The 25850-nt window shown below is 50.2% G+C and overlaps 1 protein-coding gene across 1 annotated transcript in view; it reads left to right on the top strand.

Moving 5' to 3' along the window:
- The window catches only part of IL2RA (interleukin 2 receptor subunit alpha), a 23513-nt gene extending 678 nt beyond the window's left edge, over nucleotides 1-22835 (top strand). The window contains exons 2-8 of the mRNA XM_021717988.1: nucleotides 13777-13968; nucleotides 17531-17641; nucleotides 19825-20040; nucleotides 21051-21116; nucleotides 21483-21551; nucleotides 22618-22684; nucleotides 22790-22835. Of these exons, the coding sequence (XP_021573663.1) occupies nucleotides 13777-13968; nucleotides 17531-17641; nucleotides 19825-20040; nucleotides 21051-21116; nucleotides 21483-21551; nucleotides 22618-22684; nucleotides 22790-22835 (767 nt within the window). The remainder of the gene's footprint in view (nucleotides 1-13776; nucleotides 13969-17530; nucleotides 17642-19824; nucleotides 20041-21050; nucleotides 21117-21482; nucleotides 21552-22617; nucleotides 22685-22789) is intronic.
- The last annotated feature ends 3015 nt before the right edge of the window (nucleotides 22836-25850 follow it).

Here is a 25850-nt window from a genome sequence, read left to right as displayed (position 1 = left end):
CACTCACCTCAGCCTCCCAAAGGCGCGGGATTACAGGCTGAGCCACCGAGTCCAGCTCGTAGATTTTTTTTTTAAAGATGTGGGGTACAATTCAGGATTAGGTATACAAGTGATCATTGTACAGGTAAAGTTTGAGCCTCCCTTTGGTCCTCACTTTGCCTAGTTTGAGATCAGGTACTCTTATTGTTGCTGTGACCACACCCTCCAACATCCCAGCAGTATTACGGTAAATGTTCAAGGTCCACTTATGAGTGAGAATGTGTGATACTCTGTTCTTTGTTTCTGCAACAGATCACTGAATATGATAGACTCTAAATCCATCCAAGTTGCTTCGAAGTTCATATGGTTGTCCTTCTTTATGGCTGTGTAATATTCCATCATGTGTATGGGCCACATTTTTTTTAATCAGTCCAGTTTCGATGGGCAACATGGTTGGTTCCATGTTTTTGCTATTGTGAATGGATTTGTATGCTTTCCTGAAAATTGCACTTTTTTTGTGTGTTTGAGTCTCACTCTGTCACCCAAGCTGGAGGGCAGTGGCATGCTCCCGGCCACCGCAGCCTCGACCTGCTGGACTCCGGCGATCCTTCCGCCTCAGTCTTCCAAGTAGCCGGAACTACAGGCGCTTACTACCATGCCCGGCTAATTTTTGATTTATTGTAGAGACGAGGTCTTGCCAGGTTGCCCAGGTGAGTCTTGAATCCGCGGGCTCAGGCAATCCTCTCGCCTCAGTCGCCCAACGTGCTGGAATTACAGGCTGAGCCACCGAGCCCAGCGAAAATTGCACTTTTAACAATACATACTGACATCTGTAGTTCTATGAAAGTTTTTGCTTTAATGTCTGATATTAATATTACTTTTTTTTGAATTGTAATTGCCTATTCTTTTAGTTGCAAGCTTTTCGAGGCTTTATACTTCAAGCATGTCCCTTAGACAGTGTATTGGCATGTTTTTAAAAATTGGTTCAACAGTCTTTTTTTAACTGCAGAGTTGGTTTATCACATTGGGAATTATTACTAATCTATTTCAATGGATTTCCACTCTTTTATTTTGTTCTTCGTTTTTTTACCTTCTCTTTTAATGCACTTTTCTCCTTTCTTTTGACTTAAATACGTTTGTTTTGTTGTTTTGAGCTGGAGTCTCACTCTGTTGCCCAGGCTGGAGTGCAGTAGGACACTCATGACCACCGCAGCCTCAACCTGCTGGGCTCAGGCGATCCTTCCGCCTCAGTCTCGCAAGTAGTTAGAACTACAGGCACACGCCACCATGCCTGGCTAATTTTTTGATTTATTGCAGAGATGAGATCTTTCCAAGTTGCCCAGGCTGGTCTCAAATCCCTGGGCTCAGGCAATCCTCTCACCTCCATCTCCCACAGTGCTGGGATGACAGGCGGAAACCACTGCGCCCGGCCTAAATACGTTTTGGGTTTTTTGGGGGGTTTTTTGAGTTGGAGTCTCACTCTGTCGCCCAGACTGGAGTGCAGTGGCTGCTCCCGGACCCTGCAGCCTCGACCTGCTGGGCTCCGGCAATCCTTCCGCCTCCACCCTCTAAGTAGCCGGAATTACAGGCATGCGCTACCACGCCCGGCTGATTTTTTGATTTATTGTAGAGATGCGGTCTCGCCAAGTTGCCCAGGTGGGTCTCGAACCCGCGGGCTCAGGCAATCCACTCACCTCAGCCTCCCAAAGGCGCGGGATTACAGGCTGAGCCACGGAGCCCGGCTCTAAATACGTTTTTATACTACTTTTTTCTTTCTCCTCCACTAGTTTGGAAAGTTATTCACTTGACTCTGTCATTTTAGATGTAGCTTTTAACATGTTGACATGAACCCAGAATTTTCAAACTCAAGAGCTAATCAATATCATAACCCTTCTCTCAAATAATAAAAAACCTTAGAACACATGGTATCCACAAGCCATTTCTGCACATGTCTGTTGCCGCCATCCTTGCTTCTTCCTGTACACTTACATTTGCTATTTGAATGAATTTCCTGAAAGTAAAAGTGAGATTTTTTAAAAACACGGACGTAAGGACAGCATCAGTAGACACTTCTGCTACTCCTGTCCCACCACCTTGAGCTGTGCGTGTGGTTTAGGCAACTTACCTGATCTCTCTGAACCTCGGTCTCTTGCTATGCCAAGCAGGGATGCCAGTATCCACCTCTTGGAGCTGTCGTGAGCCCTGAAGGTCATACAGGCAGGGCTCAGACTCCTAGCTACTATTACATAAATAACCTCAACCGAGGGCCTGAGCGCTCTGACTGCATCAGCGATAACGATCTGAACTAAACCACAACATCACACAAACACCACCCAGGACGTGGAGAGTTGAGACAGAGCTCTGCCTCTCCAGGAGAGATCACCTTCAACAGGTGGGCAAAGGCACACTCCTTCCTGAAGATCACAGGTCTGTGTGAGGGAAAAGTGCTGGAGCGGAGGTCGGGGACCTGGCTCTAAGCCAAGGCTTGCCTCAAATTTGCGGCAGGCCTACGGTCTCCATTTCCTCATCTAGGACACACACAGGTTGACCCAGATGAGCTCTTAGCGCCCTTCTCGTTCTCAGATTCCATCATACTATCGAAAAGAACATTTCACACGCTCCTCGTAACCTTCTCTAAGGCCCGGACTGCTGGTTTGGGTTTCCTGAGGAAGTGAGAGACGAACTCTGGCATTAAGCGTCTCTCTGGAGTTTTTGCGGGACCTGACACAGAACATGAGTCACTTGAGGGCAGGAACCAGCTCCCTTCTTCACCAGGTGACCCAAGTGCTGGACGCACTCCTGTGCAAACCAGCATCCAGCAGTGTTGTGCGCTCAGGGAGCTATCCTGATCTTCGTCTTGTGGAGGTGCAAAGATGAAGCCATCTACCAGCGCTGGCTGGGCTATGAATCCGACAACTTGACCTTGTTTCTCCCACAGAGCAGAGGATCTTCTCTCGAACCCAGCCCACGTCCTCCGAAGTCTCTTCCTTTTCTTCACCTTTCTTGCCCTTCACATGGACCACGGGGTCAGATGAGTTCTCTCTGGCTGTGAGCACGAGAGAAACAACACCAAAAGTCACCCCACCCACAAATGCTCATGCCCACTCGCCTCCCGCCAAGGAAGTTTCCACTGCTCCTTACTGGAGACCGAGTGATGCGTCGGGGTGCAAACCGCTCTGGATGCAGTCTCGGCAGTGACCCAGGGACCCTGCTCGCTCTGGAGGGCAACGGGTCCTTGGGAAGGGGGAAGACAGCGAGGGAGCATGCCAGCCAGGGCTTATCTTACTCTCAACCCTGGCGACACCAAGTGTGGTCCATGGGCCCATCACCCTGGCGTCATTTGGGAGTTTGTTGGACAGTCTCGCCTCCACACCTGCCCTATCAAATCCCAGCCCGCAAGGTCCCCAGGTGGCATCTGAGCGCACGCTGCTGTGGACCTGGGATGTCCTCCTTTAGGGTGGTGTCCTCTCACTGATCCAACAACCTTCCCCCCAAGTCTCCTTCACGCGTTGGTGTTTCTGGTTAGTTAGCTCAAGGGACACGAAAACATCTCAGGGAAAAATTAGATTTAGTTCTATTCCAATTCGAAACAAGGAGGGGTAAAAAGAGAAAAAAAGGGGGGGCTGGGCACAGTGGCTCACACCTGTAATCCCAACACTTTGGAAGGCCAAGGCAGGAGGGTCACTCGAGGCCAGGAATTTGAGGTCAGCCTGGGCAACATAGCGAGACCCTGTCTCTACGAAATTTAAAAAAATAAAATTTGCAGGATGCGGAGGACACCCCTGCAGTCCCACCTCCTGGGGAGCTGAGGTGGGAGGATCGCTTGAGCCCAGGAGTTCAAGGCCACGGTGAGCTATGATCATGCCACTGCACTCCAGCCTGGATGAGAGTGAGAACCTGTCTGTGAAAAACGCAAATGAAAAAAATAAGCAAGAGGCAGTTTTTCTCTTAGGGAAGTAGAGCTGAGGGCAAATAGCAAATCGCCGTTCCACATGAGACAGGAGCCACTGGCCTGCCAGAACGCTCTTGGTCTTCCTTGCCGTGTGTCGCAGGAAGAGGAGAGAGCGACACAGAAGGGCAGCATCTACCTCGTGCCCCCAAGTTTCTCGTCTTTTATCCGAAATCCAAGAAGTAGAAGCTGCACATTTGTCCTTCTGGGAATAGTGACAAGCGGTCGAGGGCATAATCCAATACTCAAAAGGGGAGAGCAGAGGTCTGGGAGTCAGAAAAACTGGCTTGAGGCCAGGTATGGTGGCTCACACCTGTCATTCCAGCACTTTGGGAGGCTGGGGCAGGAAGATCCCTTGAGGCCAGGAGTTCAAGACCAGTCTGGAAAACGTAGCGAGACCCCATCTATAGCAAATAAAATTAAAAATTAAAGACCAGATGTGGTGGTAGACACCTGTCATCCCAGCTGCTAGGGAGGCTGAGTTGGGAGGATTAGGGATAGGAGCAGCTACGTGCTGTTTCGGATTTAAAGAACTTTCAGAGTTGCGTGCATGGCATTCTCCTTCATCATTGCTCTGAGACATATCTAGACACTTTTTTGTGTGTGAGAAAGCAGGATTGATTGAGAGGACTGAAGAGCTCCCACAGTGGGAGGGGACCCCCAGGGGTTGCCCTAGACATGTTATTTTAAAATCCTTTCTGGATGTTGTACTCCTGCTGGTTTTTTTTAGCTTCAATAAGCTTTTTAAAAAAATTTTAAATATGTGGACTACATTGCAGGGTTTCCTGTTCTTTTTTTTGACACCATGCTGAGAAGGATAAAAAAAAAAATCCCGAATTTATTGATACTAGGTTTGTTTTGGTTTTTGTTTTTGGCTTTGAGCTAGAGTCCCACTCTGTTGCCCAGTGGCATGCTCACGGCCACCCCAGCGTCCACCTGCTGGGCTCTGGCAATCCTTCCGCCTCAGCCTTCCAAGTAGCCCGAACTACAGGCGTAGTGAGCTTACCATGCCCGGCTAATTTTTTTTAAGTATTGTAGAGACAAGGTCTTACTAAGTTGCCCGGGCTGGTCTTGAACCCGTAGGCTCAGGCAATCCATTCGCCTTGGCCTCCCAGTGTGCTGGGATGACCGACTGAGCCTCCGAGCCCAGCCTCTTCCCACTAGATTAAACAGAACACACCTCCAGGCACCTTCCACACACCTTCCTCCCCCCACAGTCTTCAGGTGATCATTAGCCATCCCTTGGCAAGGCCTGGCCGGGAAAAGAATTGTCACCAACCTCCTCACAGACTAGTCAGCTAAAGACCCCGAAGCGTCAGAGCATCTAAATTCCAGGAAAGAGGCTTTGCAAAAGGAACGTTGTGAGAGTAAGATGTGCTGTGATTTTCCTTGTCCCTGTGTGACCGACCTCCTTGGACACTTGGGCTAATTTATGACGACTCTGAAATTATTTAGAAAAACACATCATTATGTAATTAAAGGGTTTCCAAGGGCACAACGTTGCCTCCAAGACAGTGTTTCTGCCTCTTTTCAAATTTATGTGTTTAGAAACTTTCTTGGCTCGTGGCTGAGATACTGGAATCTGAATGCATCTGAGATCAATCTTTGATTATTCTTGTTTTGTCAGAGACAGGATTTTACTCTGGAGTGCAGTCACACAATCATAGCTCACTGTAGCCTCAAACTGCTGGGCTCAAGTGTTTCTCCTGCCTCAATCTCTCAAGTAGCGGGGACCACAGGTGCATGACACTGTGCCCAGCTAATTTTTAATTTTTTTTTGTAGAGATAGGGGTCTTAATATGCTGTCCAGGCTGGTCCTGAACTTTTTCTGGCTTCAAGTGATCCTCCCTTTTGGCCTCCCAAAGTATTGGGATTATAGACATGAGCCACCATGCCTGGCTGTCTTTAACTATTTTTGATAATAAATAATGGCAAATGACAAAAGGCTATGTCTCCTTGATCTTGTTGAGGCAAAATTACTTATAGGGAAATGCACAGATGAGTTTTGACAAATGTGTACACTGTGTCATTCCACCTCACTGTCTTCCTCTACTCAATACCCACCTAGCACAAAAAAACACCACCTGATTCTCTCTCTGGTTATGAGCTTTGTCTTTTCTTGAGTTTCCTGTAAAGGGAATCAAACAGGACGTACTATCTTGTGTCCAGTTAATTTTGTCCCCGTGTGACCTCCTTGGACAGGAGGTCAGGCTAACTTACAACATCTCTGAAAATGTCCATGACCTTATCTAGAAAAGCACGTCATTATGTAATTAAAGGGTTTCCAAGGACATAACGTTGCCTCCAAGACCGTTTTTCTGCCTCTTTCCAAAAAAATCACCATCCTATGGTGATTCTGATTTCACCATCTGAAATATAATGTTTTTAAGATTTATCCATGTTGCTATGTCCCAGTAGCTCATTCTTTTATTTTTTAAGAGGTAGTCTACAGCTTGAATACATCATAAGCTATTAGCCTGTTTTCCCAATGATGGTTATTTGAGTTGTTGAGCTTATTATCAATAAATAATACATTAATACATATTAATAAATGCTATAAATTTTTCTAAAAGTCTTCTTGTAGATGTATCCTTCCACTCCTTTTAGATAAATACCTAGGAGAACTGCTGGATCCTAGGGTAGTTACATACCAAGGGTGCCAAAAAAATGTATAAACATTTTAAGCGATGATAAGAGATGTTCGCCATCATCAGAAGTGTCTGACGCTGACGGTAACCACTTTGAATGCCTCTTGTAATTGCAGAAGTCAAACGTGACTTGCATTCACCTTTTGTTATTGGTGTATACTGAGTACAACAATTATAATACAGTTTTTTCTTTTTGAAAATGTACACCTTTTTTGGCACTTTCTGTATTTAACTTTGTTTAAAAACTTTCAGCTGGGCTCAATAGCTCACGACTGTAATCTCAGCACTTTGGGAGGCCGAGGTGGGAGGATTGCTCGAGCCCAGGGGTTTGAGACTAGCCTGGGCAACACAGCAAGAACTTGTCCCTACCAAAAAGTAAAAAAAAAAAAAAATTTAGCTGGGCGTGGTAGCATACACCTGTAGTCCCAGCCACTCAGGAGGCTGAGGCAGGAGAATTATTTGAGCACAGAAGATTGAGGCTGCGTTGAGCCATGATTGTGCCACTGCATTCCAGCCTGGGTGACAGACCCCAATTCAAACAAAACAAAACACCTTTCAACAGCTTTCCAAAGTAATTGTGTTGCTTCCCAGCCTTGTCAGAGCATTCTGGCAGCTCTACTTCCTGGCCAACATTTGATGTTGTCCACGTTGTTTGTCTCCATTCTGCCAGTCTAAGGGGCTATTTCATGAGGGCTTTCAACTCACATTTTCTTGGTATCTGATGTTGAGCAACCTTTCAGGGGTTTATTGATAATCGTGTATCTTCTTTGGGGAAGTGACTCTTCAAGCCTTGGCCCATTCAGTGGGCTGCTGACCTTTGAGTACAACAAATCCCCTATATACGAACATTCAAGTTACGGACTTTGATGCACATGTGAATTTTTTTTTAAATGTATTATTTCTACCAGAAGTCAGCATAGCCCGTCACATACATATAGTACTAGGTAACCAGTTGTGTTCGCTGGGTACCTGGGCTAACTTTGCTGAATTTAAAAGAAACTAGAATTACAAACGTGGTCTCAGAATGGAACTCACATGTACTTTGGGGACTTCCTGTACTGACTTGTAATTCCTCCTGTATTCTGGACACAGGCATTTCTGGCAGAGACACACGTTGCCAATATTTTCTCCTAGCCTATCGTTTACTTTTTCATTTTCTTAATGTTTTTGGATGAGTAGAAGCCCTCCATTTTTTCTCCTTTTTCATGAGTTGGAGTCTCATTCCACTGCCCAAGTTGGAGTGCAGTGGCACAATCACAGTTCACCACAGTCTTGACCGCCTGGGCTCAGGCGATCCTTCCGCCTTAGCCTCCCGAGTAGCTGGGACTGCAAGCATGCACTACCATGATTTATTTATTTTTTTTTTGGTACAGACAAAGTCTTTCTATGTAGCCCAGGCTGGTCTTGAATTCCTGGGCTCAAGTAATCCCCCTGCCTCGGCCTCTCAAACTTCTGGGATTACAGGTGTGAGCCGCCACATCCAGCCTTCTATCTTTTAATTTATGGACTCTTCTCCCATTTATGTTTAATGTAATAACTAATATGGTTCTTGCTATCTATTTCCTAGTTGTCCCATTTATGTTTTTATTACCTTATTCTTTCTTTTCTCTCCTCATTTTGGTTAACCAAACAAATTTCAGCACTAATTTTAGCTATACTCTTTGTAGCATTATTTGGTGATTTCTCTAGGTTATTCAGTATGCATTCTTAATTTATCATAATCAAAATTTTAAAAATTGATCAAAATCTACTTATTTAATATCATACCATTTCATATATGATAGAAAATCTAAAACAGTAAAATTTTGCTCTCCCTGCTTTTATATTCTAGTTGTTTTATATTTTACATTTACACGTGCAACAAAACCCACCACACCGTACTATTATTTTTGTTTTAAGCAGTTGTCTTTCAAAGCAATTAAAAAGAAAAAGATGGTCTTTTCACTTACCTAAGTGTTTACCAGTTCTCCTCATTATTTCCTGTAGGTCTATCATTCTAGCTGGTGAAATTTCCCTGTAGCTTGAAAATTTTTCATTTAGCATTTTTTTTTTTGTAATATAGGTGTGCTGGCAACAAATTCTCAAAGCTTTCTTTTATCTGAAAATATATTAATTTCATCCTCATTTTTGAATAATGTCTTTAAGTAGAATTCAAGACTGACAGGCTTTTTCTCTTTTAAAACTTGGGCTATGTTGTGCTTTATTTTCTGGTTTCCATTGTTTCTCTTGAGAAGTCAGTCGTCCCTTATGTGCATGTGTCCTTCTTCTCTGGGCACTTTTAAGATTTTCTCATTGTCTTTGGTTTTCAGCAGTTTAGCTGTGATGCGTCTAGGTGGGATAGATATAGATACAGATACAGGCACAAATATATAGATATGGATATATTGATATATATATCCTGCTTGGTGTCGTGAACATCTTGGATCTGTAAGTCAACGTGTGACATCCATTTTCAGAAATTTTTGGCCATTATCTCTTCAAATATTGTTTCTGCTCCATTCCTTCTCTCCTTTCCTTTTGGGATGTCAATTAAATTTATGTTAAATGATTTGATATTGTTCCATAGACCATCAAAGTTCTATTCAATTCCTTTTTCAAATTGTTTGTGTTCATGAGTTTGAATAATTTCTATTGATTTGCCCTCTAGCTTATTTCAGATACTGTAACTTTTGGTTCTAGAATTTTCACTTGGTTATTTTTATATAGTTTTCATTTATCTACTGAGATATTCAATTTTTCACTCATTATGATCATTTTTCTTTTAAATTAGAGGTTGACAATTTCTTTCTTTTTTTTTTTTTTTTTGTTTTTTTGAGTTGGAGTCTCACTCTATCACCCAGGTTGGAGTGCAGTGGCATGCTCATGGTCACCCTAGGGTCAACCTGCTGGGCTCAGGCAATCCTTCCACCTTAGTCTTATAAGTAGCCAGAACTACCAGTGCACACTACCATGCCCGGCTAATTTGTTGATTTATTGTAGAGATGAGGTCTCGCCAAGTTGCCCAGGCTATTCTCAGACCCGTGGGCTCAGGCAATTCCCTCACCTTGGCCTCCCAAAGTGCTGGGATTACAGGCTTGAGCCACAGTGCCCGGCCAACAGTGTCTTTCTTAAAGGGGCAGAGAATAAATATTTTAGGCTAGCTGGTCATACAGCCTCTGCTGCGACTACTCAACTCTGTCATTACAGCAGAAAAGCAACCATAGATAAATGTAAACGAGTGAGTGTGGCTGTCTCAACAAGACTTTATAAAAATAGATGGCAGCCAACCTGCAGGTCACAGTTTAATGACCCAGCTTTAAACGCTTAGCATATTTATTTCAACTGTTGAAGTTCCTTGTCTGAAAAATCTGGGTCATTTTAGGGTGTGTTCACATTGATTGCTTTTTAAAGTATGTCATCTTGTCTGTTTCTTCACATGTCTAGAATTTTTTTTAACTTGATGAGTATTATGAATTGCACGTGTAGAGAGTCTGGATTTTGTGGTTTTCCTCTAATAGATAATGGCTTTTGTCCTGACGGGCATTTAAGTGACTGGTGCAACATCCTCTTGTCTATCAGATAGGTTTCAGTCTTTGTAAGGGTAGGTCTATTTTGGTTTTGAAACTCATCCCAGGAATATCTTTTCCTCTCGGGCAGGATACTTGTTTTCGTAAATAAAATCTGTATGGGTGTTCTTTCAGCCACCACAATGGGCAATCCGTGCTAGGTCTCACTGAGTTCTGCCCTGTTCAGGTTCATACCAGCTCTTAGCTAAGAGTCTGAGGGGGCCGGCGGGGGACCGTGGTGCACGCCTGTAATCCCAGCACTTTGGGAGGCCAAGTTAGGAGAATCTCTTGAGCCCAGGAGTTCGAGGCCAGCTGGGGCAACATAGTGAGAACTCATCTCTACAAAGAATAAAAAAATTAGCCAGGCATGGTGGTGCATGTCTGTGGTCTCTGCTACTTGGGAGGCTGAGAAGGGTGGATCCCATCTGCCCGGGAGTTCGAGGCTGCAGTGAACTGGGGGGTGATCGTGTCCCTGCACTCCGGCCTGGGCAACAGGGAGAACCTGAGGTGGGCCCCCCGCACACTTCCGGAGCCCCTCCTCTCCAGAGCCCCACCCACAAACCCCAGCCGTGCCAGGTCAGTGAGACCGCTGTCCTGCTTGGGCTCCACTTTGGTGCTGCTGGAAGGAGGATGCCCTAGGAAGAAAGCCCGGGTGCCTGCTGGTGAGCTCAGACGCTCTTCTCCTCCCAAATGGTGCAGCCTTCAACCGCCTATTGTCCGATACCGGAAAACACTTGCTGCAGACCTTTGGTCTGGTTTTACAGTTGTTTCTAGCAGAATGTAAGTTTGGGACCCAGTTACTCTGTCATGGCTGGAGGCAGAAATCCTCCTGATTTTTCTGATTACTATCCACATCTAGCAACAGAATTCTCTTCTTAACTTAACACACTGGTCGGCGTTGACGCGTGATAGGTGCCAGCAAATGATACAGCGGGGTGGGGGGAAGAGAGAGAGAGAGAGAGAGAGAGAGAACCTTTTGCCGGAGTTAAAGGTAAAGGTAAGCTTGAGCCCAGTCTCCATCTGAATTACCATTCTCTTTTCTGGACAGTGAGAAAAAGAAAGGGAGCAGAACCAGCATATTATTTTCTGGACTCTCTGTAAGTTACCTTAACCTATTATATCCTGTAATCTTTAAATCAGTAAAACAATTATTACTGTACCCATTTTACAGAAAAGGAAGTCGAGCCTTAGAGAAGTGAAAACATGCAGCCAGGAAGATAGTAGAGCCAGAATTTAGAAACCCATCTCTCTCCTGTCCGCCACACTGCCTCTCTAGCCTTACTGGGTGGTTGCCAGAATTTACTGAGTGCTTGGGTTGCCCGTTCCACTGTAAGCGCCAGCCTCCCGGGCCCATTCCAGTTGCTTTTGTTTGGTCCCTTCTTGGTCAGTGGTAGGCTAAGTTGTCCAAGTCCTCCCCACCGCTGGTTCTTGGGGACATCAGGAACGTCTAAGCCACTGAGTCGGGGTGGACTTTAGGTTGACAAGTTGCCAGAATTCAGAGAAGCTTCCCCCACCCTAAGTGACTAACAAGCAACAGGCTGGTCAACAACAGCAAGAGCAGCACCTGCCCTGATTCGCCCCTGGGTGTCTCCCCAGGTGCCGAGACTTGCTGGGCTGCAGCCTCCTGCTCACCCACCCTCTCTTATTCCTGCCGTCATGCCCCATCGTCCTCCTTTCTCCAGCAGGTGGCATTTCCCCCAAGATCTAATCCCTTGAAGCAGAAGAGCATGCTGCAAAGTGTGCGATGGGATTGTGTTTCTTGTTAGGCCAGTGCCACGTCCCCCTTGGTGGTTGGATGCTTGGCCACTGCTTCTGGTGTCCTTAGTGGGACAGCAGCATCCATTCTTAAGGTCTTCATGGTACAAGATGGTACTTGGTAAACTCAGACGTGGGCAGATAGGTGAGAAACACACATTTGCTACTTGCCACATTGAGTAAAACATTTTGCATATATTATTTATTTATTTATTTTATTTTTTTGAGTTGGAGTCTCACTCTGTTGCCCAGACTGGAGTGCAGTGGCACGCTCCCTGCCACCGCAGCCTCGACCTGCTGGGTTCCGGCGATCCTTCCACCTCAGCCTTCCAAGTAGCCGGAATTACAAGCATGCACTACCACGCCCGGCTGATTTTTTGATTTATTGTAGAGATGAGGTCTCACCAAGTTGCCCAGGCGGGTCTCGAACCGCAAGCTCAGGCAATCCACTCACCTCAGCCTCCCAAGGTGCGAGATTACAGGCTAAACCACCGAACCTAGCTTATATTTCTTAATACAGAATTATATGTAAAATGTACAGAATCATTAGCTATAAAGAGTACAACAATTCTTTTTTCTTTTTTTTTTTTTTTGAGTTGGAGTCTCACTCTGTCACCTAGGCTGGAGTGGCGTGCCACACTCATGGCCACTCCAGCATCGACCTGCTGGGCTCCAGTGATCCTTCTGCCTTAGTCTTCCAAGGAGCCAGAACTACAGGCGCGTGCTACCACTCCCGGCTTTTTTTTTGTAGGGACGGGGTCTCATCAAGTTGCCCGGGCTGGTCTTGAACTCGTGGGCTCAGGCAATCCACTCGCCTCAGCCTCCCAAAGTGCTGGGATGACAGGCTGAGCCACCGAGCCCGGCCCATCCTTTTTTTTTTTTTCCAAACATATTTTGCACAGACATGTGTTGCCCTTCGATTAAATTTATATGACTTTTTTCTCTTTCTTATTTTTTAAAAAAATGAAACATCTTTTTTGGGATGAGCTTTGAAACAGTAGACTGATTGATTTTGATTGATTTTAGAAACAAGGAGTGCAGTGCCATGATTATAGCTTACTGCAGCCTCAACCTCTTGGGCTCAAGGGATCCTCCTGCCTCAGCCTCTCAAGTAGTGGAGACTACAGGTGCGGGCCACTACAATGGGCTAATATATATCTTTATTTTTGTAGAGATGGGACCTCGCCATGTTGCCCAGGCTGGACTTGAACGCCTGACCTCAAGCACTGGGATTCCAGGTTTGAACTGCCGTGCCCGGCCCTCCCTTCCCTGTATCCTTTGGCCCTCCTCTCTTTCTTTCTTTCTTTTTTTTTTTTTTTTGAGTTGGAGTCTCACTCTGTTGCCCAGACTGGAGTGCAGCAGCTGCTCCCAGTCACCGCAGCCTCGACCCGCTGGGCTCCGGCGATCCTTCCGCCTCAGCCTTCCGAGTAGCTGGAACTACAGGCGCGTGCTACCACGCCCGGCTGATTTTTGATTTATTGTAGAGATGACGTCTCGCCAAGTTGCCCGGGCGGGTCTTGAACCCGCGGGCTCAGGCAATCCACTCACCTCAGCCTCCCAAAGATGTGGGATTACAGGCTGAGCCACCGAGCCCGGCGTCTCCTCTCTTTCTATACTTGCCTAACGTGAGACATATTCAGAATAAGACCTTGTGAACTTCCACTCTTTTAGCTCAAAATGTACTTTGGAGAGGAACTTGGGAAAGTTAACCCCTGAGCCAGCTCCGATCCAAAGGTTCCTGAAGAACCCCGATAGCTGCCTTTGTTCCTTTGTAGGAAAAGGTGACATCGAAGTCAGTCCTTTAAACAGATACATACGTGATGAAGTCATCGCATGATCAGATACGGCAGTGTTTGCCTGGGGCCCCTTGAACTCCTAAAATGCTGCTTTTTCTGTACAGAGCTTTGTGATGATGACCCACCAAGCATCACACACGCCAGCTTCAAGGCCTTGGCCTACAAGGAGGGGACCATGTTAGTCTGTGATTGCGAGGATGGCTTCCGCAGACTGAAGCGAGAGTCGTCCTACATGCGCTGCACGGGAAACTCCAGCCATTCCTCCTGGGACAGCCAGTGTCGCTGTGCAAGCTCCTGTGAGTGGCTTCCTTCGTAATGACCAAGGGAGAGGCAAACGCAGCCGAGAGTGAGACGGGCCCACGGGCGAGCCCGTGGGCATCGCGAGCGAGAAATGCCCCAGGCTGGGCGATTTCTTAAGAAAAGAGGGTTACCTGGCTCACGGTTCTGCATGGCGCCGGCATCCGCTGGGCTTCTGGTGAGGCCTCGGATGTTTAGCGTCATGGCAGAAGGGGAGGGGAAGCAGGCGTGTCACCTGGAGAGAGCGGGAGCGAGAGTGAGGAACAGGCACTTTTATTTATTTGTTTTCTAAATTTTTTTCTGAGTCAAGGTCTCACTCTGCACCCAGGCTGGAGTGCAGTGGCCGCTCCCGGCCACCGCAGCCTTGACCTGCTGGGCTGCAGCGATCCTTCTGCCTCAGCCTTCCAAGCAGCTGAAACTACAGGTGTGTGCCACCACACCCGGCTAGGTTTTTTGTTTATTGTAGAGATGAGGACTCGACATGTTGCTCAGAATGGTCTCGAGCCCCCGAGCTCAGGCAATTCTCTTGCCTCTGCCTTCCAAAGTGCTGGGATTATAGGCGTGAACCACTGGACCTGACCTAAAAAGAGTAGGCTCTTTTAAATGGCCAGCTCTCAAGGCCCATGCAGTGGCTCGCTCCTGTAATCCCAGCATTTTGGGAGGCAGAGGCAAGAGGATTGCCTGAGCCCGGGGGTTCGAGACTAGCCTGAGCAACATCATGAGACTTCAACTCTACAATCAATTTAATAAAGTAACCAGGCATGGTGGCTCGTGCCTTTAGTCCTGGCTATTTGGAAGGCTGAAGGGGAAGGATGGCCTGAGTCCAGGAGGTTGAGGCTGTGGTGAGCTGTGATCTGTGCCACCGCCCTCCAGCCTGGGTGACAGAGTGAGGCTCTGACTCAACTAAAGATACATACACACATTTCTAGCAGTTCTAATGGGGGAATCACTATCCACTTTCCATTAGGCTGAATTAGCCCCTTGTTTCTTTTCTTTTCTTTTTCTTCTTGGTCTCCCAGCTCTCACACCCTACTGCCACATCTTGAGACTTCAACTCTACAATCAATTTAATAAAGTAACCAGGCATGGTGGCTTGTGCCTTTAGTCCTGGCTATTTGGAAGGCTGAAGGGGAAGGATGGCCTGAGTCCAGGAGGTTGAGGCTGTGGTGAGCTGTGATCTGTGCCACCGCCCTCCAGCCGCCCTCCAGCCTGGGTGACAGAGTGAGGCTCTGACTCAACTAAAGATACATACACACATTTCTAGCAGTTCTAATGGGGGAATCACTATCCACTTTCCATTAGACTGAATTAGCCCCTTGTTTCTTTTCTTTTCTTTTTCTTCTTGGTCTCCCAGCTCTCACACCTGCTGCCACATCTTGTTGAATGAATGCAAAGATCCGAGCTCCGCCCCATGCACCTGGCAGTGTAGAACCCTGAGGCGACGCTGTGAGCCCCCCACCCCCTTTTCAGTGACATCTCGGCAACCCTAAGGAATGCACTCGGGAGAACACTGAGGCAGTGGAAGGGATTTCCCCCCAGATGAGGGTCACAGAAACGCGTGCTACCGAGTTCTAGAGTCTTCTCTGTTGCCAGCGTTTTGCGTGCTGGGTTCCATAGTGGCTTTCGGGATTTCTTGGGGGAAATGTATTGTCAAGAAGGAAGTGTGATCTGTCCAGGTCTTCCCCAGCTCGGGTCGGGAGCAGGCAGCTAGAGCACAAGGATGTCCCCAAAGACCCCCGTGCTCCCCAAGGGTGGCTGCCTTTTGCTCCACTCTGCAAGGCCTTTGGGTGCTGAAGGCCTTTGGGCACTGGGGGTGGGGTCAGGAGGGAGGAAGGAGCCCCAGGTGGAGCAGGCCGGCATTGGATGGGTCTACCCAGCAGCACGAGGGAAACCGAGGCAGGGACGGTTGTTCACATCCATTTTTTTTTTTTTTTTTGAGTTGGAGTCTCACTCTGTCACCCAGGCTGGAGTAGCACACTCACAGCCACCCCAGCATTGACCTGCTGGGCTCCGGCGATCCTTCCACCTCAGCCTTCCAAGTAGCTGGAACAAAAGGCACACACCACCATGCCCAGCTAATTTTTTTATTTACTGTAGAGACAAGATCTCACCAAGTTGCCTGGGCTGGTCTTGAACCCATGGGCTCAGGCAATCCTCTCACCTCAGCCTCCCAAAGTACCAGGGTTATAGGCGTGAGCCATCGTGCCCAGCCCACATCCATTTACAAAAAAATCTGGACATCAAAACTGTGGCTTGAGAACCTTGTGGTCCCCTGAGTTGGATGTCATGGGAGTCAGCGGACTGCCCCCATGCTTTCTAAGCCCAAGTTGACCTGATACTGAGATTTTGCTGTTGAAGTTTCTCTCTTGAATCCCAAGGCCTTTCTCATACAGTCACACTCCCCTGCTAGATCACCTACACTCTGCAATATAAGAATATAGGAAATAGAGGCTGGGGGTGGGGGATCACGCCTGTAATCCTGGCACTTTGGAAGACCGAGGTGGGAGGATTGCTTGAGCCCAGGAATTCAAGACCAGCCTGGGCAACATAGTAAGACCTCGTCTCTACAAAAAAATTAAAAAATTCGATGGGCATGGTGGCGTGCCTCTTTAGTCCTAGTTACTCAGGAGGCGGAGACGGGAGGATCACTTGAGTCCAGGAGGTAGAGGCCGTGGTGAGCTGTGACTGTGCCACTGCACTCCACTCAGGTAACAGAGCGAGACCCTGACTCAAAAAACAAAAACAAAACCTCGAGATGGGGTCGCTGGGTGAGCCGTGTGTCCCCTTTCCCACCCACCCCAGGTATGACTGCAGCCTGAAAGCCACTACCCACTGAAGCCCCTCCTGGACGATTTCCCCATAGACCCCCTGCTTTGTCCTGAACTGGAATTCCGAACCCCCCTCATGAGGGCACTCACACTCAACTCCTTTGCCTACCTCTTCGCACTGGAGGAAGCTCTTCTGGAAGGCTCCCTGTGGCTGCTTTAGGATTGCACGTCTTCCACTTTCTGCGTTCTGAACTGCTTTAGGGGCACAAGGGATTCGGGGGGCTGTGGAGGGAGGCCATTCCTAATTGCTGTCACACGCATACCCACGCGCAACGTTGACCAAATTGATGGCAAGGAAGGAGGTCCTTTGGGTGGGAAATGCACACACACACACATACACACACACACACACACAAGATATTCTGCCTGAAAACCTTCCTTTTTTTTTTTTTTGAGTCGGAGTCACACTCTGTCGCCCAGGCTCACGGCCACCACAGCCTGGACCTGCTGGGCTTTGGCGATCCTTCCGCCAGCCTTCCGTTTTTTAAGAAACACGTCGCGGCATGGCCGTCATGCACATGAACAACAAGAGGCCAGGGCCGGGGGGTGGGGGCAGCATGAGCAGGCCCTACCCACAGGAGGGCATCTGCGGGGCTCAACTTTGTGGCCCCAGGACCCGGACACCGCCAGGCCCAGCATGGGTGCTAGGCAGACGCTCTTCTTGAGTAAGTGACCGAATGTTCTGTGGTAAGCATCCGTGACGCGATCGGCTTCATTCTGTCATACTTTCTAGCCCCTAGGAACACAAAGAAGCAGGTCACAGCTCAGCCTCGAGACCAGAAAGAAGGAAAATCCACGGAAATGCAAAGTCCGAGGCAGCCTGTGGACCCAGCGGACCTTCCAGGTAAGCGATGAATGCCTCTGAGCAGCTGTCCTCCGGTCAACTCCTGGGAGCCGACCTTCTCTTGCCTGTAGGGACGTGTCCCCAGAGGAGAAGGGTCTGTCCCCTGGCTCTTGAGCGCATGCCTTTCATTCCCCGCTTCCCAGGGTGTCATGTGGACGAGGCCTTTTGCAGGGTGCTTTTGGCTGTTTGCTCAGCCTCCCAAACCAACTCGGGCCTGGGCTTCCTCCCGGGCTTGGCAGCTGGCAGGATCAAATCTGACTCAGTTCAACTCAGAAGCATGTTGGAACTCACTGTGGCCCAGACTCTGCAGACAGAAGATACAAACAAGAGAAGACAACGGTCCCCGCCCTCAGGGACACAGCATTTTTCCTTCAAGGACAAGACAATGTGCTTCAAGCAAAACTGTCTACCTCCAGGCGTTTCTCGTAGGGTCCAGAAAACCACCTCTGGACTCCTGGGCAGTGAGTGAGTGAGCACGGGGACAACTGCCCCTTGCCTGTCCTCAGCCTTCCCAAGTGGATCGTTCTGAAGTTATGACATCAAGAAGAACTAGAGCCCGCTGGGGAGAACTGGGCTCTTTCAGGACCAGCTGACCTTATGAGACCTGTCATCGTGTGCTAAATTTATGAGCTCACAAGGAATTTTATCATAGATCATCGCGACCAAGCCCACAATCCAATGAGTCAGGGAGCAGGAAGTCTGTCTTCAACTTACTGAGAAAACTGAGACACAGGAAGTTAAAAGACATGACTAGACAGAGCAGGACCGGAGCAGGCCGGGTCTCCTGGATGAGAGGAGGCCTCTTCCTACCGATTTCTTACTTTGAACGAGTTTGAATTTATTTCCAGTTTCCACTATTGTGAAAAACAGCCTAATCCAGGGCATAGTGGCAGCACAGGGTTGTTGTCCCTGTATCCCTCCAACTTTGTCCTGGAACGATGCCTCCACACACGTGTCATTGATTTGTTTCTCTCTGCCTCCTCTGCGTCACCCTCCCTGATTTCTGGCAGGTTCCAGGGAGGTTTGTGTGTGGGGCCCTTCCTCAAGGGGCCACCGGCTGGTCTGGCTGATGGCTGTTTCCCAGATTGTCTTAGTGTGTGCAGGATTTCACTTGAAAGACGCAGACCCCGTCCCAATAGGCTCAGACCGTCAGGAAGTGCATCGGCGGGCCAGCCATGTTTTATTCTGAGACGAAAACACAAGCTCAGTCGTGATGTGGAAAGTGCTACATTGCAGAGGCCGGCTTGGGACAGGGTCCCTCCACTTCCTGCTGGAGCCGAGGGCTTCTGGGGACACTCACAGAGGGTATGGGGGTACGCTGGCTAGGGAGGGCCTGGAGGTCAGAGGGCACGTGCCGTTTCCCAGCCTAGGGCTGGAGGGCACACACAGTTCCACAGGTCCAGATAGGGGATGGCAGGAAGGATGCTGAGATTAGATCAGAGCAGGACATGCTCTTTGGGTTTTCATCGAGTGAGTGGAAAGTTACTGGGCATGGGAGCTGTTGAGAGGTCTTGCAGCGCTCATGCGGGCCAGACTTCAGGCATGGCTTGATCAGAGACCATGCGCCACTTCTCTGAGATCCCTGAGTTTTTCCCTGCTTCTGGCTTTGGCTTTGTCCCCAGTCCTTTCACCACAGTCCCCAGATGGCCACCAGCCACCCGCCGAGAATGTGCTTCTTCCATCATCCAGTGGAAATCCAAGGTGGCTTTCGTGCTTCCTTCGCCCAGATGGGCTTGAACTTGGCCCAGATGGGCTCGAACTTGACTCAGATGGGCCTGAACTTGCTCTTCGGCCCCCGCTGAGACCGCCCTGAGCACTTATCAGGACCCTCGATGGCTTCACGAGCCGGCCCCGGCATGTCCTCTTCCCGAGGCAGCACCAGTCGGAACGGGTCGCTCACTCCTCCGGCTCCCGCAGCAAGCATCTTCTGCCCCCAGTCCTCACCGCGTCTTTTCACCCAGCTGACTTTTCGCCCCTCGCAGGAGCGATGGGGTCTTCATGCCATCCCCCAGGGTCTAGCGGGCTTCCTGACACACAGACGTTCTCAAGGCATTGGTTGAGTGGAAGAGTGAACGGACGGATGGACCAGATCAGAACCAAGGTCCTGCCTCCAGCAAGAGGCGCCCGGGCCCGCTCACAGCCCTCTCTCCAGGTGGCGCTCAGAATGCCCCTTCCCTCCCCAGGTCACTGCAGGGAGCCTCCCTCGTGGGAACACGAAGCCCAGGAGAGAACGTATCAGTTCGTGGTGGGGCAGACGGTTCACTACCGGTGCGACCAGGGCTACAGGGCCGTCCGGAGGGGTTCTGCCCAGAGCATCTGCGAAGTGGCCCACGGGAAGACCAGGTGGACCAGGCCCCGGCTCACGTGCCAAGATGAGACGGAGCCCGATCAGCTTCCAGGTAGGACGGCTCCCTCCTGGGGACCACTGCGGTGTTGGGTCGACCAGGGTGGAACCCCCGACTTCACCTGCCACGGGACTTTGGGCAAGCCCCTTAATCAACTTGGCCTCCATTTTTTTCTCAACCATTTTCTTGGGGGAGTCACAGTCACCCAGGCTGGAGTGCAGTGGTGTGACCACAGCTCCCTACAGCATTGATCTCTTGGGTTCAGGTGATCCACCGGCCTCAGCCTCCTGAGTAGCTGGGAACTATAGGTGTACGCCATCACACTCAGCTAATTCTTTCACTTATTGTAAAGACAGGGTCTCACCAAGTTGCCCAATCGGGTCTTGAACCCCAGGGCTCAGGCAATCCTCTCACCTCAGCCTCCCAAAGGGCTGGAATTACAGGCATGAGCCACCATGCCTGGCCCACCATCTTCCTTCTGGAATCTTATGAATATTTCAACAATCAGAAGCCACTTATGTGGAACCATAAGTGTTCCTGGCCACTCTTACATCTCATATCCCGTGTCTTCCTCTTGGGCCCTGGCGATGCTGCCTCTCTCCGTCGGCCTGTCTCCCGCGGGCCACCCTGCCAGCTCCGTGACAGGCCAGGACAGGGCAGGGCACGGCGGGAGGGGGTGGCCTACCGCACCCAGAGGCAGGAGAGCCCCCTGCGGGAAGCTCCTGTGTACACGGCAACTCCATCTAGTGACTCAACCGCGTTGGGATTCTTTGACCATTCCCAAGTCTCGTGTGGACACCAGAGCTGAGGAGGAAGCCCGGGGAAAGCGCTGCTCAGAGATTCACGGACAGTCTAGGTCTGGGCTCGAATTCCCTCGAGCCTGCTCTGCTGAGGTCATGCAGTCACTTCCCAGTGACCTTGACATGGCCTCCCCAGAGATGTGCCCAAGCCAGGACTCCTGCATCCACGGGGGTATCTAGGGCCGGCAGCTGAGGCAGGTGGGGCCGGAGTGAGCCTCCCGTCGCCTGCCCAGCCCCTCAAGCGTGGCTGACTCTTCTCTCCAGGTGAAGAGGAGTTTCCCACAAGCCCCAGTCTTGCTGAGAGTCAGACTTCCCGTGCCATCACAACAGGTACGGGGACGTTTCCGTGAACACGAAGGCTTGGCCATAAGCCCAACCAGAAGGGCAGGTTCTGGACCCACAGGCAGGGGTGACCCACCCGAGGCGGGAAGCCTCACCAACCTCCCCTCACCAGAGCAGGGTCAGGGTCTCAGCGACCTGCACACCCCAAAGCCAGCGTCAGAAAGAGGAGACCCAGACAGGGGTGGCCTCCCTCGGCAGAAGACGGACCGCCTGAGCCCAGCCCCCTCCTTCCCACCAGCCTCTGTGTTTCTAATCCCCTGAGAGGCCTTGCCTCCCTCCACCAGCCTCCAGCCTCCTGTGGTTCTAAAGTTCCCATAACCTGGGTGTCGCCCACCTCCCCGCTCTTTTTCTCAGATTTTCCAGAGCAGACAGAAGCAGCCACAACCGCGGAGAACATATTAACAGCGGACTACCAGGTGGCAGGTGGGTGGGGCGCTTTCTCTGTGGACACGAGGCACACCAGGCCGAGACGTGGCCAGCTTGGTTGTTGGGGAAAATGTCCTCTCCTTACACGACAGAATGTCTATAAGAGGAAAGACGGATCCAGGTACCAACCCCACTCACAAGCCCACGCGTCGCTCACGGTACGTCGTGAGTGAAGCCTCAAGCCAGCCGCACCCGCTGAGCTGATCTGGAAGGACAGTGTCCCTCTGTGAGGAGCGGGGGAGGGGGAAAGAGGGGACAGTGTGACCAGGCAGAGAGAGGAAAACCTTCCAGAAACAGTCCAGCTGTTTCTTAAGAAAGGGAAAAGACAAGCTTTGAAAGCTGCATTGGCCTCAGTAAATAATTCAGAACCTCAGCAAAGCAGCATTTGGAAAACATGAACACAGTCAAGAGACATTCACGTGTTTACCGTTTACCTTCATATTTCGCTTTTTTTTTTTTTTGAGTTGGAGTCTCACTCCGTCGCCCAGACTGGAGTGCAGTGGCTGCAGCCTCGACCCGCTGGGCTCCGGCGATCCTTCCCCCTCAGCCTTCCAAGTAGCTAGAACTACAGGCGCACGCTACCACGCCCGGCTCATTTTTTGATTTATTGTAGAGACGGGGTCTCACCAAGTTGCCCAGGTGGGTCTTGAACCCACTGGCTCAGGCAATCCACTCACCTCGGCCTCCCAAGGTGCGGGATGACAGGCTGAGTCACCAAGCCTAAGCCCTGTCAACATTTTTTTTTTAAACCAGGCGCAGGCCTGGCTTGTGGCCCCCTTACACGAGGCTGGCCTCTGAACCTTCCTGAAGGGCCTGCCTGGAGGAAGAGGGTCTCCGAGGAGAGGCAGCCTCCCTCGTTCCCCCCACGCCTCGCCCGGCCCTCCCTGGTTCCTTGCGCCTCTGAGAAGACCCATGGGGAGGGACCGGCCTTCGGAGAAGGGGAAAGAGACACCGCGGCCTCCGCCTTGCTCTGGGCACGTTCTGGGGCTGCCACGTGGCCCTGGCCCCTGGGGCCTCCATGCCAAGCCCAGGGCCCCTTTGCTGACGGCCTCTCTCTTGACAGTGGCCGGCTGCGTCTTCCTGTTCGTCAGCGTTCTCCTCCTGAGCGGCCTCACCTGGCAGCGGAGATGGTGAGTCCAACATGGCCACGGGGGGCTCGCAGAGAGCAGAGCCGGCGGGGACCTGGCCAGGCTTGTCCCTTGCCGGCTTGCCCCTTGCCCACCCCTGCCCCGAAGCCTCACTCAGCCCCCAGAGTCCCAGGGAAACGGGAGAGCAGACTGACTCACCGAGCCTTGGGAACAGCCAAGGCCTAGAGAGACCAGCCCTGGAGCAGATGACACAGCAGAGCTGGCCCTGCAGCCTGGATCCGAAGCCTAGGGACTTCCTGTCCATCACCCTCCTGGAGGGGGCCAGGCAACGTCTACACTGAGCTTGTCCTGTCCTGTGCCCCACCCCACGTCCTCCCACGCTGACACAGCCGGCCCTCGATCAGGAAGGCAAACCGTGTACAGTCTTATTTCCGTTAAGTCAGATTCTCAGCCCTAAGTGTGTCTGAGAACAACCAGGAGAGATTCTTCTAAAAGACCAATGCAATTCTGTAGAAATGGCAGGGGAAGTCTGGGTGTGGTGACTCACCCCTGTAATCCCAGAACTTTGGGAGGTCAAGGTGGGAGGATTGCTTGAGCCCAAGAGTTGGAGACCAACTCGGGCAACATAGCGAGACCTTGCCTCTACAAACATTTTTTTCAAAAAATTAGCCAGGCGTGGTGGTGCATACCTGTAGTCCTAGCTACAAGGGAGGCTGTGTCAGGAGGCTTGCTTGAGCCCAGGAGTTTGAGGTTGCGGTGAGCCACGATTGTGTCACTGCTCTTCAGCCTGAGCAACAGAGTGAAACTCTAACTCAAAAAGAAAAAAAAAATTGCAGAGGCAGTCCAAAGGGTGTGCTTCTCCTGTGGCTCAGTCTTATTCCATAGCCGTGACATCTTTTAATAGAGATTTATAAGGGGAGAATCGTGTCACCAAAACCACTGTGACCCACTTTGGGTTTTGTTGTTGCTGAGACAGGGGTCTCGCCATATTGCCCGGGCTGGTCTTAAACTCCTGGTCTCAAGAGATTCTCCCCCCTTGACCTCCCAAAGTTCTGGGATTACAGGTGTGAGCCACCATGTCTGGCCTGGCCCTGCAATTTCTACAGAACTCCCACAGATCTTGCCAAAGTGCTGGGATGACAGGCAGGAGCCTCACTTTGAATGTGGGAGGACTCTTCACTCAGCACCAGCAGAGCGCATTTATTGCAATAAGAACTGTTTCCGTGGCTTATCCAGGTTGCTCAGCCAAAATAGAGTAGTAATTTCAAAAGTGAAAAAAAAAAAATCCAATGCCTGGGCTCGAACCAGAATTTCTGAGGGTAGTTCTCAGGTGTCAGTACTCCATTTTTTTTTGTTGTTGAGTTGGAGTCTCACTCTGTCACCCAGACTGGAGTGTCGTGGCTGCTCCCGGCCACTGCAGCCTCGACCTGCTCGGCTCCAGTGATCCTTCCGCCTCTGCCTTCCAAGTAGCCAAAACTACTATAGGCGCACGCTACCACGCCCAGCTAATTTTTTTGATTTATTGTAGAGATGAGGTCTGGCCAAGTTGCCCAGGTGGGTCTCGAACCCGCGGGCTCAGGCCATCCACTCGCCTCGGCCTCCCAAAGCGCTGGGATTGCAGACTGAGCCACCGAGCCCGGCCAGTACTTCATTTTTAATAGAGATAAAACTCATCACCTACCCACTATGGTGTGTACAGTGTAGTGGTGTCTTTACTTTGTGCTGCTGTAACAGAATGCCTGAGACTGGGTCATTTCTAAAGAGCGGAGATGTATCCCTTACAGTTCCGGAGGCTGAGAAGTTCAAGGTCGAGGGACCCTCATCTGGCAAGGACCTTCAGGCTGTGTCATCTCGTAGCAGAAGGTGGGAGGGCAGGAGAACGGGAGGGAGCCAGGGATGGGGGCATGAACCCTTCCCATGACAGCAGCACCAGGTCCTCCACGAGGCCGAACCCTCACGCCCCAGCGCCCTCGTGAAGGCCCCACCTCTCAACACCACTGCGCGGAGATGAATTCCCAACACGTGAACTTTGGGGGACACTCACCTAGCAAGTGGTATTGAGTACGTTCGCAGTGTTGTGTGGCCATCACCACTGATTCCAGAACGCTTTCATCCCCTGCAAAAGACGTCCCATCCTGCCCAAGTCTCCACTCTCCCCAGCCCCTGGCAACCACTACTCTGGGACATTAGTGTTTTGTTCTGTTTTTGAGTCAGAGTCTCCCTCTGTCTCCCAGGCTGGAGTGCAAGGGCATGTTCACGGCCACCGCAGTCTCGACCTGCTGGGCTCAGGCGATCCTTCTGTCTCAGCCTTCCAAGTAGCTGGAACCGCAGGCATGCACCACCACAGCTAGCTAGTTTTTTAACTTTTGGTAGAGACAAGGTCTCGCTATGTTACCCAGGCTGGTCTCAAGTGATCTTCCCGTCTTGGCCTCTCCAAGTGCTGGATTACAGACATAGGCCACTGTGCCTGGATTTTTTTGAGTCGAAGTCTCATACTGTTGTCCAGGCTAGAGTACAGTGGGAAGCTTATGGCCACCGCAGCCTTGACCTGCTAAGCTCAGTTGATCGTTCTGTCTCAGCCTTCCAAGTTATTGAATTACAGGCGTACGCCACCACACCTGGCTAATGTATTATAGAGATGAGTTCTCACCATGTTGCCCAGGCTGATCTTGAACCCCTGGGCTCAGGCAGTCCTCTCGCCTTGGCTTCCCAAAGTGCTGGGATGACAGGTGTGAGCCACTGTGCTCTGCCATTGGTGCTTTTGTGAAGTCCCTCAGATGGATCTAACACAGCTGCACTTCAGTTGACAACCCTGAACCAGGCCATTGGTTTTCCAACTTGAGTGTGCATCAGAACCACCTAGAGGGACACAAGGAGATGATCCATGTTTGGGACGATGGACGTGCCCATTTCCCTGGTCTGATCACTAGACATTGTATGTATCAAACATCACTATGCACCCCATGAATATGTGCCGTGATTTTTTGGCAACTTAAAAAAAGTATTGTTAAAAAATCATCTGGACACTGGGCGCAGGGCTCACGCCTATCATCCCAGCACTTTGGGAGGTGAAGGCACGAGGATTGCCTGAGTCCAGGGATTCAAGACCAGCCTGGGCAATTTGGTGAGACTTCGTCTCTACCATAAATTAAAAAATTAGCCGGGCGTGGTAGTGCACGTGCCTGTAGTTCCAGCTACGTGGAAGACT

Source organism: Carlito syrichta, unplaced genomic scaffold (genome assembly GCF_000164805.1).
Source record: "Carlito syrichta isolate Samal-C Ts95f unplaced genomic scaffold, Tarsius_syrichta-2.0.1 Scaffold111484, whole genome shotgun sequence".
Lineage (NCBI taxonomy): Eukaryota > Metazoa > Chordata > Mammalia > Primates > Tarsiidae > Carlito > Carlito syrichta.
This window is presented reverse-complemented; position numbering and strand designations above follow the sequence as displayed.